This window comes from Phacochoerus africanus, chromosome 3 (assembly GCF_016906955.1).
Source record: "Phacochoerus africanus isolate WHEZ1 chromosome 3, ROS_Pafr_v1, whole genome shotgun sequence".
NCBI lineage: Eukaryota > Metazoa > Chordata > Mammalia > Artiodactyla > Suidae > Phacochoerus > Phacochoerus africanus.
In genome coordinates this window covers 32,790,286-32,806,958 of record NC_062546.1, presented here as the reverse complement: position 1 = coordinate 32,806,958, position 16,673 = coordinate 32,790,286, and the positions used below count along the sequence as shown (strand labels likewise).

At 51.1% G+C, this 16,673-nt stretch overlaps 2 protein-coding genes across 2 annotated transcripts; both read left to right on the top strand.

Moving 5' to 3' along the window:
• Positions 1–239: 239 nt before the first annotated feature.
• On the top strand, positions 240–4,659 carry CST8 (cystatin 8). The gene is made up of 3 exons (XM_047770193.1): positions 240–470; positions 1,189–1,302; positions 4,576–4,659. The coding sequence occupies exons 1-3, from the start codon at positions 240–242 to the stop codon at positions 4,657–4,659; spliced, it is 429 nt and encodes a 142-aa protein (XP_047626149.1).
• Positions 4,660–12,146: 7,487 nt separating this feature from the next.
• Positions 12,147–16,322, top strand: LOC125121878 (cystatin-13-like). Its single transcript, XM_047770192.1, has 3 exons — positions 12,147–12,374; positions 15,971–16,084; positions 16,239–16,322. Exons 1-3 carry the CDS (start codon positions 12,147–12,149, stop codon positions 16,320–16,322), a joined length of 426 nt encoding a protein of 141 aa, XP_047626148.1.
• Positions 16,323–16,673: the final 351 nt, after the last annotated feature.

Below are 16,673 nucleotides of genomic sequence, written 5' to 3'. Positions count from 1 at the left end.
CGTGGGCCTGCCAGGGCCTGGGGCTGCGGGGGGATCTCTACTGGCTTCTCATGGGCATCACATCTCAGGTGACAAGGCAGCCCCATAAGGTGGCCCTGAGGTTGGATCTGATCCATCTGGGTTGAAGCTCCCGGGGTAAGACCTCGGAACCTGCAGCATCAGCCAGGGCCACACATCCTACCCACAGCTCCAGCCCTGGGAGGATGAGGATGTCACCTGTGCCCTTGGATGGAGGGACCATGAGGAGGACCTGGGGGTCCTGCCTGCTGCTGCTCGCCATTCTGGTGGCCCTGGTGGATAGTACGCCCCCAGACCAGAATACGGTCAAGGTGTTGAAGGAATTAAAGAACATCAGCGCCTCAGATGGCAACGTGAAGCAGTGCCTGTGGTTTGCCATGCGAGAGTACAACAAAGAGAGCGAGGACAAGTACATCTTCCGGGTGGTCAAGGTGGTGCAGGTGCAGCTGCAGGTAAAGGCGCTTTCTCCCCCACTTTGCGTATTTGCACCTGGTGGTAGAGAGGGCAGCCAGGCTGGGCGGGGGGGGGGGGTGTGGGGGGGGTGGGGGTGGGAGGACTCCCAGTGCCCATCGATCCGAAACAGGCAAGCGCTGGACCCCAGCAAAATTCTCTTCACCCCCAAACAGCAAACCACCCATTCATGATTCACAGTTGCGGAGGGTGAGTGACAAATGGAATGCCGTGAATACTTTGCAATAACATGGCCCCGAGCGACATGCAATCTAGCCCCGTCCGCGTATGTGGGGTTGCTATTGAACATGCAGGCTCATCAACATGCCTTCATTCTTTTAGTGAGGGTGTGTGTGGGAAGGGATGCAGGGAGGGGGCCGATGTGGCCAAGGAGCCTGTTTCCATCTGGCTCAGTGACATTCATCTGGGCCCAGGAGAGCCGAGTGCTCTGAAAGTACAAGGTCATGGTTTCAAGGAGACTGCACGCCGGATGGAGCCTCCCCAGGGCAGCTCCAGGTGTGGGACAGCATGTGGGGGGCCTCACTGCCCAGCCCTAAAGATGTGTCCGGATGGGAGGGGGTAGGGAAGGGACAGGAGTGAAGGGGGAGAGGACAGGAAGAGAGAATGAGGGTGAGAACCATTTTTTGAGGGTTTGCTCAAACTTTTAAAAAAGTCAAAGAAAGCTCTTTTTGAACAAAACTGCCCACTGCTACTCGGCAGGTGACGGATCTTCTGGAATACCTTATTGATGCTGAAATTGCCCGCACCAATTGCAGAAAGCTTCCCAACAGTAATGAAAACTGCGTCGTTAAGGAAACCTCCAAACTGGAAAAGGTCGGTGACAAACCAACTGTCTGTGACAGTCTTGTCTGCTCTGAGCCCCCGGCAGAACCTGGGGTACCCAGGCCCTCTACCCGTGTTTAGCCACAGAGGGGGTCAGGCCTGTGCCCTTCAGAACAGAGGGTGCAGGGCAGCCGTGGCCCTAGGGACAGGATTCTTCAAGGTCACCTTTGCTGCAAAAGTGCCATGCCTCTGGGCTGCTGGTGCAGAAAACCAGCTGACATGAATCCAGGTGAATGAGGAGCTGTGGCCGGCCTTCCACGTGAAGGCACAGAAGGCAGAGTCCATCTGTTCCCGCAGTGGCTCGTCAGAGCTGACTTGGCCCCTGGTGCCCCGGGTGCTGTAGAAAAATCAGTGACCTGGCCTGGCAAGTATCCCCACTCTCCCAGGCTCCGCCTGGGTTTCCAGGAAGGTCAGGGAACAGCCCCAAGGCTCCCTGTGAGGACTGGCCTGGCCCAGGGGCTTTTGGCCTCAAGCCTTTATCTCTGACATGGGGTGTTGGTGCCCTGTGCTTATGCAAGAGCTTCCTGCAAAGCTGGGGAAGGGGTGGAGGCCCTGGTTCCTGCAGGTGGGCCCCTTCCTTCATGCCTGCAGCCTCCATGGGCACCACAGGGAATCACCTGGCGGCCTCCATACACCCGGGTGGCGGGGTAGCACCTGCAGAGCCAGACCTGGTGGGTCTGGAGAGGGGACCAAGGACTGGCCTTCCGGAGTTCCCATCGTGGCTCAGTGGTTAACGAATCCGACTAGGAACTATGGGGTTTCGGGTTCGATCCCTGGCCTTGCTGTGAGCTGTGGTGTAGGTCACAGACGTGGCTCGGATCCCTCGTTGCTGTGGCTGTGGCGTAGGCTGGCAGCTACAGCTCCAATTGGACCCCTAGCCCGGAAACCTCCATATGCTGTGGGTGCAGCCCTAGAAAAGGCAGAATGAATGAATGAATGAATGAATGAATTGGCCTTCCCAGCGAGCTCCCAGGGGCCAGGGCAGGGGTCCCATTCAGAATGGGAAACATGAGGGCCCACTAACAGGTGCCTGAAACAGCCTCTTTGAGCTCATGGCAAACACAGCCAAGCGTTTCTAGTGGAGCCCATGCCGGTCACACCAAACCCTGAAGCAGTGAGCACATCTGATGCCACTGAGCCTTCGCACAGATTTTGTTTACCTTTCCCTGGTAGCTAGAAGTCTGGTTGGTTTCAATGGATATTTTCTTCCGGGCTCATTGTGGTTACAGGAAAATTTTTGCTTCCCACCTATCTATAGAAAATATTAAAGAGAAGTAGGGAAACTTGTCTTCAAGGAGCTCATCCATTCTGTCTAACGTTTCCATGGTCCATCTCGGTTTTAAGCACACATCCATCAATAATGAAAACTTCCTGCTGAAGAGGGGGCGCACTGGGCAGCCTGTCTTATTCCTGGTTTTAATGGGCTTGTTTTCCATATTTATACCTTATTACTAAGTATCGCTTAAGGGTGGACTTCTGAGATTCCTTCAACTCCCTCTGTACCAAGAGTTATTTTAAAAATTAAGAATGTTTTCTTCCATTAATTATTCTTTCAGCACCTCCCACGTGTGTGGAATAACCTTTCTCTTTGATGCATTTGTACAAAAAATTAAGACCACAGATTTGCTAATGTGGAGTCCTTCTCACTTGCCTGGAACATGGAGAGCGTGTATTTTGGTGGTTGTTCTATAACTTTATTTAAACCCTGAGAGTAGTTCTCATCTCACTGCCTAAAAGTGGTGACAGGGACATGGCGGCCAGCATGCAAGCTCATTGGAGGAATCTGCATCCTCAGCAAGGTTTCTGAGCAGCTGCACACGGACCTGGCTCCTCTGAGCCCATCGGCATGGTTGAACCTGCTGTCACCACACATTCCTGTCTCTTTTATGGCAAATTTCTGAGTCTCTTTGGGTGCCACTCTGTGGGCGCGCTTGTGCATGTTGATGGGTACTCTGCAGTCACTCTTGGTGATGGCAGGAGGGCCCTTTCTTCTTATCATCTCTCTTTGCCAGAGCCATTGTGTGGGGCCCAAGCTGGATGGCAGGAGTGGCAGGTGGTGTCTGCACTTGTCTCAGAGTATAGAGGGGCGAAGGTGCTGCTTTTCACTTAGGAATTTTGCTCTTATGTATATTAAATATCCCCAACCTCCCCGGGTGTCAAGATTGACACGGAGCACTTGGTACACACACAAACACACACAAGCTCCCTGGCCTCATCCTAAACCCGCACAATGTCCAGTACAGACACCTGAGACCCTTCGTGTCACTGGAACGTTTCAGATGCATGGCATTAGGGACAGCCATTGCTTAACACACACTTGCCTTTAATTTGCTTTTTTTTGGGGGGGGGATATTCTATTTAGTAGGTAAGTTTGGGTTATAATTTATTTCTCATTTATATTTTGGTTTCAGGATTTCTCTGGTCTGGTGTAATGAGAATGGGGCTTTCCATCTTTTTCTGTGATTGGATTAGTTCAAAGATCAAAGGAGCTTTGGGTTCCCAAGGTTTGATGTAATTTGCCCATAAAAAACCTCGATTTGTATTTTTGTGGGTTTGTGGGGGAAGGAAGCAACCACAACCTTCCCTTCCCTGTGTCTAGGACTCCACAGAGACCTAACTCCCTTCTCTCTGACACCATTTGTCTCTTAGATCCTGCCCAGTATCTCCAGTCAATTGTTTAAGATGCTCTTTGCTATTTTTCCAGGATGACCCCTGTCTTCCCTCTGGCTCTCCTTCTCTCTACCCATTCGGTCTACCTACCATCTGCACATGGAATATTTTATTGTCAACTCAAGGGCATTTTGAAAAGGAGCAAGGGGTCTTTAGAATAAAAGCTATGTGAGGCCCTAGAAGGCTCTAAATTGCTCTTCTCCTCACATATTCATTGTTAGAACAAAGGGCATCTTTGTTTGTTCAGGTGACATACACTTGTTTATACCTGGCATAGAATTGCTGTGTTTACATTGAAGAAAACAGCAAAGGGAATTAAAAACAAAATCAAGTTTATATCTGTCCTCCCACCAAAATACAACTATTCATATGATTGTCTATCCATGGGTGGTACAGGGACAGAGACCCCTCCAAGTAACTGCTGGTGGCCATAAGGGTCTGCAGCCTCCAGCCAGCAGGCTCCTGGGGACATTCCTTGACAGGTGATGACAGATTTTCTACGTATTCCTAAGCTGACACCTAGCATCAGAGCCATTTTTTCTCCTCTTCTTTGGGTGCACTGCTGACTTTGACTGTTGTGGTGGTCTTTTTCAGAGGCAAATGTGCAACTTTTTGGTGGGCACGCTCCCCTGGAAGGGCAAGTTCGTCATGATGAAGCAGCGGTGTGTGGAGGCCTAGGGGCTCTGGAGCCCCTGCCACGGTCCCCTCCTCTGTGAAAAGAGCAGCAGCTGTGACCTGTTACCAACACGCTTTCCTCCAGCGAGCCTCTCTGCCTGCTGCTTTGACTTCTAGTCTCCTGTTAGGTGGTAACGGAAAACGGACACGTCCTAGTCCTCCTTCCTGGCCTCAAGGGAGGCTGCTTGCCTTTGGCCAGAACAATGGCCCAGATGGACCTTCAGACTCCACTCCGTTCTGCTGAAGCCCCCCATGGGCCCTGGACCCAAGCCCCATCTGCCTCGGTCCAGGACACAGGAGCACCGGGGCCTGGGAGGCCAGGACCAGACAAGCTGTGTAGCCTCCAAGGCTGCCCAGGCTCAGCACTGAGTTGATCATCTGCAGGACACACAAGAGGCAGAACATTCCATATCATTTTTTTTTTTTGTCTTTTTGCCATTTCTAGGGCCGCTCCCGCAGCATATGGAGGTTCCCAGGCCAGGGGTCTAATCGGAGCTGCAGCCACCGGCCTATGCCAGAGCCACAGCAACACAGGATCCAAGCCGTGTCTGCAACCTACACCACAGCTCATGGCAACGCCAGATCCTTAACCCACTGAGCAATGCCAGGGATCGAACCCTCAACCTCATGGTTCCTAGTCAGATTCGTTAACTAATGCGCCATGACGGGAACTCCCAGGCAAGAATGTATATGAGCACAAGGAAATAGGTCACCAAGCCCGGGGTCAGGGGAGTGAGGGCAGGAGTGGGGTAGGCTTGGCACCACTCCCGGATGCCAGCATGTCTGAGCCCAGGCCACAGCCACCTTCCTCTTTAAAGGCCTCACTGTGTGATTCAGCCCTGTCTTCTCACTGTCACCTGGAGGCTGGAAAGCCTGCCTCTCTGAGCCAGGGCAGGGGAGGGGATGTTCTACAGGGAAGGGTGACATTCCAGCTCAGCTCTCAATGTTTGGACACTTAGGTGTGTGGATCTCTGCTGGGGTCAGGCTGAGCAGCGGCCTTGGGGACTGTTGGGAGCACAGAACTGAGCCTTTGCCTCCCACGTCCCCGTGTGGACTTCGTCCCAGCAAAGACTTGAACAACGTTAGTTTCAAGGTTGCTTTTGTTCTTGAGCAGACACAACGTGTGGTTGTTGCAACTTTGATCAAAGTAGGTCAGGGACAGAACAGATGACAAGGCTGTTGCCCAGAGAACAGAGGATCCTTGGACGGGAAGCTAGGGAGGCCTGGGGTCTGGATCTCCCGCTCTCACCCGGACCCCTCGTGTGCCTGCCGCTTGTGCCTTTCCACCCCCGAGGACAGAAACGTGAGTCTGTAGCCCACTCCTGGGAAACGCACAGCCCGGGCAATGACCTCATCCCCTGCCCCACGTGCCCACCGCCCCCACGGACACTGCAGCAACAGGCCACCCCCAATCTTTTCCACACAGTGGGCTCAGCCAGAGGTGGGTGCATGTGCAGTGTCCAACTGGCTGTGCTTCCAGAACCCTGCCTGCCCCTCCCTGCTGAGAACCCCGGGGCCCACACCCTGGCCCCCGAATGCACACCTTCTCCAAGCACACACCCACCCTCACCTTGCAGAAGACAAAACATGAGTTTGGGACTATGCCTGCTGCCAGGATGGGCAGTAGAATTAGCTCCATCTCGCTCAGTGTTGCAACAACTTTAGCTACAAGAGAAGCCCAGAGCCAGGCTGCTGATAGAGAAAAGCCCCAAAGGGATAGGGGCTAGAGCTTTGAGATGAAAGTGGGTGATTTCTGCAGGACCTTTCCCAATTCAGCAGCCCCTGGAGCAAGACTTAGGGCATTGCTGTAAGAAGAACCACACAATCAGAGTAACCCAGCTGGAATTCCCAGCACAAGGCCTAGCTCAGCACTTCCCCAAACTAGACCTGAGCCAGGGATCTGGTCCCAGGCGGTGCCCCCCCAGGAGTCCAGCTGGGCTGGGCACAGTCTTAACTTCTGCTGCCCTTGCTCAGCGCTGGCCTTGGCAAGCAGCCAACCAACATGGACGCAGGGGAGGTAACAGGGCCATTTCCCTTCCAGGCTCTTTGCTCTCAAGGGTGTTGGCTCTGTAACAGGCTCCCTGGGCCAGAGTTAGGGCCTCAACAACGCATCCTTTTGTGGGGCCTCTTTCTTGGAGAGCTCTTGGCCTCTCGGCCTCCAGGCAGACCCTCACTCCTGCAGGTGGACTCAGCTCTAGGTACACAGTGGAAAGCTTTGAGGGCTCAGAGTGGAGAGGCAGGAGCCTGGAGAGAAGGAGAAACAGATCGCCGAACGATTATTGCAATAACGCTATCTGGCCCTGCAGGCTGACCAGCTCCAGAATTTCTGCTGAGGAGGCTTCAGCTATAGCAATCTAGGTGGAAGAGGAGTGGAGGGCTTGTCTGGACCTGCTTCCAAGAATGAGAAAGACCCAATTGTCCATATGAAGAAGTGGAGAAGGGAGTTCTCTTGGGGTGCAGCGGGTTAAGGACCCAGGGTTTTCACTGCAGTGGCTCAGGTCGCTGCTATGGCACAGGTTCAAATCCTGCCCAGGGATCTTCCACGTGCCACAGGTGAGGCTAAAAAAAAAAAAAAAAAAAGTGGACCAGGTGCTACTGACTGTGGATCGAGAGGGGGGCCCAGGCCCTCAGCTCACCCCCAGGCCCACCCAGCTTCTGACCTTGCCCAGTATCAGTGTGAGCCCCTTCCCCAAGGACAGCTTCAGGTGCAGGGGTGAGGCCCCCTCCACACCATGAACCCCCTGGGCATCCTGGCCTCCACCTCAACCCTGCCAAGGATGTTGGAACTGATCTGTGAGGACAAAGCTGGTGAAGACACCGTTGTGTTTGTTCCTCCTCGTTCCAGCAAAAGCCTGCTCCCTGCAGGATACAGTCTACCAAGGGAGTCACCTCAGACACCTCTGACCCAGCCAGGAAAAACCCCATCCCCATCCGCTTTTGTGCTCCTAGGCACCCATTTCGGTGGGATAAGATCCTAGAGGCAGGATGTTGTGTTGAAGATGTTGCAACTTTTAAGTGTTTCACAGAGACCATTAAACCACCCTGAACCAGAGGCTGGATTCCCACCACCTGTGCTGACCAAGGCGCCTTAAGCCCCATCATTGTATTTAACTTTTTCCCCCACGTGTGAGACACAGCGACACCTCACTTTTGGGTTAACGTGAACGTCTAGTGTTGAGGAGATTAAGCGTATTTTTCACCTAAGTGTTAGAGATATTTATATTTCTTTTTCTGTGATTTTTGTGTTGAAGACTTTTCTCCACGTTTCCTATTGGATGTCTGTCTTTTATTCTTTTATTCTTTTTTTTTAAGGGCTGCACCCACAGTATATGGGGGTTTCCAGGCTAGGGGTGGCATCGGAGCTGTAGCCACAGCAACGCCAGAGCCAAGCCGCGTCTCTGAGCTCCATCACAGCTTATGGTGAGGCAGAATGATAATTCGGTAGTTTAATGTAGGAACATGGGCTACGACACATTCCTTGATTAACGTCCATGGTTTCAGATTTATAAAAACTAATCAAGACAAACAGACCTTGCTTGTTGGAAGATTAACTATTGAAAGTACATTTGTTTTACGTCAAAGTGGGAATTAACCCCTGACCCATGCATTTGACTGTTAGCAAAAGGATATAGAGTGGCGACTCTCTGTCTAGGGGAAAGAAGACTGAAAGGACTATAAAACTTATGGAGGAATTCCTGTCGTGGCGCAGTGGTTAAAGAATCCCACTAGGAACCATGAGGTTGTGGGTTCGATCCCTGGGTTAAGAATCTGGTGTTGCTGTGAGCTGTTTTGTAGGTCGCAGACGCGGCTGGATCCCACGTTGCTGTGGCTGTGGTGTAGGCTGGCAGCTACAGCTCCGATTAGACCCCTAGCCTGGGAACCTCCATATGCCATGGGAGCGGCTCAAGAAAAGGCAAAAAGACAAAAAAAAAAAAAACACTTATGGAGCATACCCTAATTCTAAAGTCCCTATTGGACAAGGCCAGATATAGGTAAACTCGGCAAGGCCAATGGAAAAAGAACTGATATCTGGACCCCATGTGTGTACCCCTGACTTTAAGAGATAAAAACCTCCATAGAACAATAGAAAGGGGGACTCTTCCTCCACCTCCCTGTGTCTGTGCTGGGAGCTATTTGCTGTCCTGTAATAAAGACTTTTGCTTGCTTGCTGCCTGTACGTTTGCAAAGTTCATTCTTTGGCTCCAAGAACACGAAAGTGGATTCCGGTAACAATGCTGGATCCTTAACCTACTGAGCAAGGCCAGGAACCATACCCGCTTCTTCATGGATGCTAGTCGGGTTCTTACCCCACTGAGCCACAACAGGACCTCTAGATTTCTGTTTTTGAAAAATTTGCTGGTAAGAGCTCTTTGATATTATGGAAATGAAAAGGTTCTGTGTCACGTTTGCCAAATACTTACCTCTGTCTTACTTCATATCCACTAGGATGGCAGATGGCTATCACCCACGAGAGATAACAACCAGTCTGACAAGGACTCAGAGAAACTGGAACCAAAACCCTCCTAACAAGCAGTGCTGGCAAGGATGCAGAGAAACCAGAACGCTTGTATACCGTTGATGGGAACGTAAAATGGTCCCGCCACTTTGGAAAACCATCCTCAAAAGTTAAAGGTGGATTTAAGGTTACTCAGTAATTCTGTTCTTATGTGTGTCAACACAAAAGTCTGAATATGAATCTTCACAGCCCTATTAGTTTTAATAACTCCAAAGTAGACACAACCCACAAATCCTCTCACTGGTGAAAGGGTAAATGAAGCATGGAACACACGGACAATGGAAGGTTATTTGGCAAGTCACAGAAACGTAGTGGCAGTTCAGGTTATAATGCAGATAAACATTGAAAACACCCTAAATAAAAGAAGCCCGAAGACCGTACATAGTATGATTTCATGTCTAGGCGAGGTCCAGAAGAGCTAAGTCTACAGAGAAAGTAGGATGGTGGTTGCCTGGAGTTGGGAGGCAGGAGCTTGGGGGTAATGGTTTCAGGGGCGCTGGGAAAGCTGATTGTGGTTTTGGACGTAAAACTCTGGGAAGAGACTAAAAGCCATTGACTCATGCACTTAACTGGTTGAATTGTATGCTAGGAGAATTATGGTTCAGTAAAGTTGTTTACAAAATCACCCCGCCCCTGAGCAGGGAGCCCCTCCCAACTGCCCTGGGGCCGCACCTGAGGTGCCTAGGGTGAGAAGCATCAGTGGGCTGGGGCCCATCCTGGGTCCTAGTTCCCATACTCAGGAGCAGAACTAAGATGCCTACTAGGCAGCAGGAGTTTCTGGAGCAATCGGTGTCTGCCATGACCCCGACAGACCAGTGAGCCTGGGGCCAGGAGGAAAGGGGACCCTGCCCGGAGGACACAGGGCTGTCTCCCCTCTGCATGCCCTCGGCAGAGGATGCGGGACCAGCCCAGCACTCAGGAGGTGGGGTCCCTCTGCTCTGTGTTGAGAAACTTCCCCAACTCAAGGCCGGGGGTGGGGTGGGGGGGGGTCACAGCACAGCACAGGCCACTGTTTTCAAACAATTCCCGTGGCCAAGAGGAGAAACATCATCTGTTCAAATCCTGGCTCACTTGGATTCCAGACAATTGAGACGACGTCTTTTTTTTTTTTTTTTTGGTATTTTTAAAGAGCTTTATCCATAAAAGGGAATTTAGTCCTCTGTCAAATACCTTGCAAATAACGTACAGTGTTTCTGTTTATCCATTGACTGAGGGGTGTGAGCATATGAGCAAGTGTGTGTGAGCACGAATGTGCTCTACAAAATATGTGGCAAAGCGTCTCGATCTTCTTAGTCTGGCGTCTGCATTTTCTACAAGCTTAGAAAGGCCCTTCCATTTGAGCAGAGGACTCTGTCTCAGATGTTTGACCCTTAGCAGGTGGCCCCTGGGGTCTCAGACACTCAGAGGACTTTATCGTACAGGTCTCAGGCCGCACCTTCCTGTGCTGATCTGTGTTTTATCCTGGACAGAGAAGGAGTGATTTCCCAGCTGTTTGAGTTTGACCTCCTGGGAGTTTGACCTTCACTTCCACCTGTTCGTCCAAAGCACAGAATCTAGAAAGTCAGGATGCAGGGACAGGAGGGGAGCCTGGACTGGGGCAGGCGCAGGGGGCTCTGAGCTGCAGGTTTCTGAGGGCAGAGGGTCCCCTGCCAGAGGGTCCAGTCACTGGGGCAGCATCAGAGAGGCAGGGCTTACGTCATAAAGGGGCCACAAGGTGACCACCTGCCGAGAGGGCAGCACAGGCAGACGCACCCTGACCCAGGCTGACAGACACCTTGAGCAGGCACATGAACTGAATGTGCTGGATGCAGTGTGGCCCAGGTGGGCGCCATCGAGCTCAGGTCCTCAGGAAGGAGAGGGACCACCTGCGCCTAGTGGCCAGCCCAGGGCTCGGGGGCAGGAGTGCAGAGAGGGGCTCGGTGCTCAGGTGGGTTGGGTGCAGCTGTGTGGGGCAGGAGATGACTGCAGGGGGGGGTTGGGTGCAGCTGTGTGGGGCAGAAGATGACTGCCTGAATGCCCAGGCGACCTTCTCCAGATGCCCAGGATCAGAACTTAGCCACCCAGACCCCACATGTGTCACGTCAATGCTCCCTTCTTGCAGAAGGAAGGGCGGAGGGGACCCAGGCTTGGTGTCCCTATGGGTCCTGACCCTGGGCAGGCACAGGCTGGTTGGCATTTCCTGGCAGAGGGCACCTGGGCAGCCGAGTTAAGACCCTGAGCGTCAAGTGCTGGTGTCTGTGCATCTAGGCCTCCCAGACACCAGGCATCTCCTGGATTTGCCAGCATGTCCGAGGTGGGACACACGGTCCTTACTTCTCTGTGACAAATGCCACACACACACCCTGCCTCTAGAGCTGTTTGCCCCTTGTCTGCACATAACACACTAACCCCGTGCCTCTCAGCCCACAACCTGGAGCTCTCCTGGGGCTGAGGGTCTCTGCAAAAGCAAATGCACCAGACGAGCTGTGACTGCTCATATGTGGGTCACACTGAGTCTGGGCAGCTGGGGCCAAAGCCAACACACAGTCCAGCAGCCACTTCCTCCTGTGTGAGGGCCTTCACAGCCCTACAGGGGCCTGATGGCAAGACCCACACAGCACATGCCGTGCCTGGCACAGGGGGCCTGGCAAGACCCACCCAGGTTCAACAGGCTCAATTTCAGGTGACGGCTGACCCATGGCCAGGAGGGATAGGCACACAAGTGTGTGTGTGTTTGTGTGTGTGTGTGTGTACGTGTGCATGTGTGTGTCTCGCACATGTGAGCATCCAAGAAGCATGCAACCGAGATGGGAAAACAGACTGGACTGAAGCTGCGCATTTCACGGGCAGCTTCTTTTTGGGGAAGGCGATATTAATAGCACTTTTCCCCTTTTTTCCTGCAGCAAAGCCGGGAGGGGCCGGGTACAGAGGCTGCAGGGCCCATCCAGCCTGGGAAGGACATAGACTTGGCCCGTGCCCCCGTGGTGGTGGTGCCATGGCCAGGCTCTGCCCCGGCCTGCTGCTCCTGGTGGCTGTGGTGGCCCTGACATCCACAGGTGTCCATGCCTGGGGGTCACCCAAGGTGGTGAGGAAATTCCAAGACATCCCCAAATCCTATGTGTACGTGCAGCAGGCCCTGTGGTTCGCCATGAAGGAGTACAACAAGGCCAGCCAAGACCCGTACATCTTCAAGGTCAAGGAGATTCTGAAATCCCAGGAGCAGGTCAGTGGCTCTGGGTCCTCATTCTTTGTCCTCTTTGTCCTCCTGCTGCGGCCAGGCCGTTGTCCATGCGGATCAGCTGAAACCAGGGAGAGCAGCTGAGAGGCACCCTGAGCCAGAACATAGGTATTTTAGGGAGGGTTGGAAGGAAACTAAGTTTCCTCCTTTATCATTCTGGAGTCAAACATAATATATCCATTTAAATCACTTTTTTTTTTTTTGGTCTTTTTAGGGCTGTTCCTAAGGCATATGGAAGTTCCCAGGTTAGGTGTCTAATCGGAGCTGTAGCCACTGGCCTATGCCACAGCCACAGCAATGCCAGATCTGAGCCACATCTGTGGCCTACACCACAGCTCATGGCAATGCCAGATCCTTAATCCACTGAGCGAGGCCAGGGATTGAACCTTTGTCCTCGTGGAAAATAGTCAGGTTTGTTACCATGGGAACTCTTCCAATAACTTAAAATTGGGCAAAGTCACATCAGAGAGTGCAGGTGAGGGGCCATGTCTGGGGCAGTTTGAGCCCTTCTCATCGGCATGAGCAGTGACAAGGATGGGCTATAACGCAGTGAACAAGCAAAGACACTCCATGTGCATCTCTTACTGAAAAGAGGCACAGGCCGGAAGGGAAGGCTCTTCTTTTTCCTTTCTTTTTTTTTTAATATTAGTTTTAAACTTTTACTTCTTTATTTATTTTTTGTCTGTTTGCCATTTCTTGGGCCACTCCTGCGGCATATGGAGGTTCCCAGATTAGGGGTCCAATTGGAGCTATAGCCGCCGGCCTACACCAGAGCCACAGCAACGCAGGATCCTTAACCCACTGAGCAAGGCTAGGGCCCAAACCCGCAACCTCATTGTTCCTAGTGAGATTCGTTAACCACTGCACCATGATGGGAACTCCGGGAAGGCTCTTCTTTACAGAAAAATGCCCACTTAGAGATGCGAAAGATCATGAAACTAGAACATCATCTTTTGCAACCGCCAAGGTAGTAAATTCAGGCAAAGATCAGCCATGAATCCAGCACCCACAGGGGATGGAGGGGAGGAGAGGGAGGGCGTGGGAGGTGAAACGCTGCCAGGATTGCTCATTAATTAATTACAACCAGGACAGGCGGTAAGTGCCTTTCTCACTAAATACCAACACTGGGACACACCGACACCGCATGCCTCTGGTGTGATGTCACAGCAGGGACATGGCTTGACCTGTGGACCTTTTCCTGCCCCAGATGCACAAGGGTTGTCAGGAGGGACAGTTAGACGCATCCATATTACAAGTTGATGTCCAGGACCACTTAAAAAAAAATCAGTGTCATACAACAACAACAAAAAAAAGACAAAAAAAAATAAGAAATAGCAACAACAACAACAACAACAACAACAAAGACAAAAAAAAAAATCAGTGTCAGGAAAGACAGGGAGAAGCAGAAAGTAGTTCTCCGTTAAAGGAAACACGATGCTAAATGGAAGGGGTGGTTCTGTATTATCTCTTGGATTTAAAAAAAAAAATACTGTAAAAGATGTTCTTAGGGTAGCTGGGGGCTTTGAACACGAACCATGCCCTGGATGAGTCATGGAGCCAGTGTTGCGTTTCCTGAGAATGAGAGTTGTTTTGGTTTTGGGGGGAGCAGAGTAGGGAGGCAGCAGCATGTAAGAGGGAGCGGGCAGCCAGTCTGCCAGCCTGAGGGAGGAGGCGGAGGTGGGGGGGGTCTGGGGGGGGGCATGGGCTGGTTCATGGGTGACGCTGGCCTGACCCCCATCTGTCCCCTCCCTCCTTACTCCCCCACCTCCAGCCACCCCAATGTGCCCTGTCTCCTCTTTCCTATATGTTCAGAAGGGTCCTTTGGCGTCTGGATTCCTAAGAGGCCAGGATCCCTCTTTAGGCCAGGGCCTGGGTTCGGCTTCTTAGGCAGTGGACACTGGCCCGGGTGTGCACCGCCCATGGATGGACGAAGTAAAACCTCATGGATATGGGCCACTCCAGGGGTCTCAGATTTAGTACCTGATCTCAGTGCCATTCCTGTCTTTCCCAGGACTAGTCATTTTCTTGGACTTTTTATCTATGCAGTCCATTTATACCAAGAGAAATAGATGGTTCTGCTTTATAGGCAGGCATGTAATAATAAAGTAAAGCAAAGGCCCACATAGCTCAATACTGACCTATCATTTCCTACTGTTTCCTAGTTCTTTTCGTGAGGGTGCATTTTATGTCTCAGTTCAATGTCGGCTCTTGAATGCAGGTAAAGAGGCAAAAGAATCAAGTAGAAACAGGTTCAAAAAGAGGCTAGAACAGAGGTATTTAAAATTCCCTGACACTCCAGCTACATGGGGCTGGAAAACATCCCAAAGAAAGGGGTGAGGGATGGAGTTCCCATTGTGGCCAGCGGAAATGAATCCAACTAGGAACCGTGAGGTTGCAGGTTCAACCCCTGGCCTCACTCAGTGGGTTAAGGATCTGGTGTTGCCATGAGCTGTGGTGTAGTTCGCAGACTCGGCTCAGACCCAGCATTGCTGTGACTGTGGCGTAGGCTGGCAGCTGTAGCTCCGATTAGACCCCTAGCCTGAGAACCTCCATATGCTTAGGGTGCAGCCCTAAAAACCAAAAAAAAAAAAAAAAAGCAAAAAAAAGAAAAGGGATGAGGAAGGATGTACCATCCCTCCAAACAAAATAATCCCAAAGGAAAAAGAAAAGTGCTGTCGGGCAATTCAGATTTCACTTAATAACATGCACACAGGCCCAAGAAAAAGAAAACTGCTCTATTCCATTGGATGCTTTAAGTCAAAAGTGCAAAGCTCTTTATCAGCAGGTGCCTAGTTACAGCCACAGCCACGTCTCGTCTGCGGTATATTCCATGAGCTAAAAATGGTTATAAGAAACAAAAGAAGGAGACTATTTAGTGACATATGAAAATGACATCACACCGAAACTTAGTATCCATAAAGACAATGCCCAGGTGACTTTTCCAGAAGTTCCAAAACATCTACTATATTTTCTGAATTATCTCTTATTCTTCGACAAAGAACCTGGTTCTTCTCATTAGCACAATCTCTCCCATACATCCTACAGACCTGTGTTTTCCTGTTCATTCCTCAGTAGTGAGAGTGGAGTTTGCCGTTGCCCATCTGCATTTCCCCGCAAGATGTAGAGGGTCTGCCCGTGGGCTCTGCACAGGTGGAGAAGATGCCAGAAAGTCAGGATTTGGGAGGGTGTTCCTGTGGCATGAGGTGTGGATGCTTAAAACTGCCAAAGATCTACGGGGAAGCGATACACTCTGTGGATTTCGATGAAAATGTGACAATCTCTGCTGTTGTCTGCTGGTTTCTCAAGCTTAATGAGCCGATCATTAGTTTTCCCAGGAAAATGGTCTTTAGGGATCCTTTTCTTGCTTCATCTTGGTGGTCAAACTTTAATATTAAATACCATAAGGAGAGAGACTGAGAAACAGGGCCAGGGTAAGACTCTGGCAGAAAAAAACTATAGGACGGAGGGAGGTGGGGAGATAGGCTTTGCCTTAAGCAGGCAATGACATGTTTTCTTACCAAAGATGACAGCTGAAGCCACGACTTCTTTCATGTATCTAACTTTCAATAACTCACACACAGGTCACAGAGAGTTTGGATTACCTTCTTGAAGTCAAAATTGCCCGGACAATGTGCAAGAAAATCTCAGGGGAAAATGATAACTGCTTAGTACAACAGGATCCCAAAATGCAGAAGGTACGTGCTGAGTCACGTTCAACAGATACAGGGTAATGGGGTGCAACTGTCTTAGACAGCCTTTCAAATCCCAGCACCCGGAAATAGGAACTTCAGGGGTTTTGACTTTTGCTTTTTTCATTTTTCTCTCTTACGAGCTTTTTGTCACTTTTAGATGTTTTATTGCACCTTTATCGTTGCCTCCAAACCCTGGAAATTTGAACTCAATATGCTGAAGAAAGAATGCCAGCCTGTCTAATGGTCTTCGAGCACATTCTGCTGCTCTCATGTACATTTGAAGAAGCAGCCAAGACACTCGCAAAACAGTTAAATAACACATCTGACCTACTGACTTCATTTCTGTAGCATTTGCTCCTTTGTGCATTTTCCAGGCGTGGAGGCTGGGGGGCTGGGGGGGCGGCGCCTCTATGTGGGTGTTGGGCTGCCTCTTCCACTTCATCAGTTCATCCACGAGCAGGGACAACCTGCTTCCCACGAATGGAAGAGAACAGGAGCCTGTCTCCTTATTCCACCACATTCTGAGCCCAGATCATTCTTGCTGACAGCTTCTTTGTGTGAAACCAACAGGAAGACCCACCCCTCAGTGGCT

Bases quoted from the DNA above. Each gene is read 5' to 3' on its own strand.
- CST8 (XM_047770193.1), top strand. From the start codon at position 240: ATGAGGAGGACCTGGGGGTCCTGCCTGCTGCTGCTCGCCATTCTGGTG. The intron at 471-1,188 runs GTAAAGGCGCTT...GCTACTCGGCAG, and splicing joins TGGTGCAGGTGCAGCTGCAG to GTGACGGATCTTCTGGAATA. The intron at 1,303-4,575 runs GTCGGTGACAAA...GGTCTTTTTCAG, and splicing joins AAACCTCCAAACTGGAAAAG to AGGCAAATGTGCAACTTTTT.
- LOC125121878 (XM_047770192.1), top strand. From the start codon at position 12,147: ATGGCCAGGCTCTGCCCCGGCCTGCTGCTCCTGGTGGCTGTGGTGGCC. The intron at 12,375-15,970 runs GTCAGTGGCTCT...ACTCACACACAG, and splicing joins TTCTGAAATCCCAGGAGCAG to GTCACAGAGAGTTTGGATTA. The intron at 16,085-16,238 runs GTACGTGCTGAG...TGTCACTTTTAG, and splicing joins AGGATCCCAAAATGCAGAAG to ATGTTTTATTGCACCTTTAT.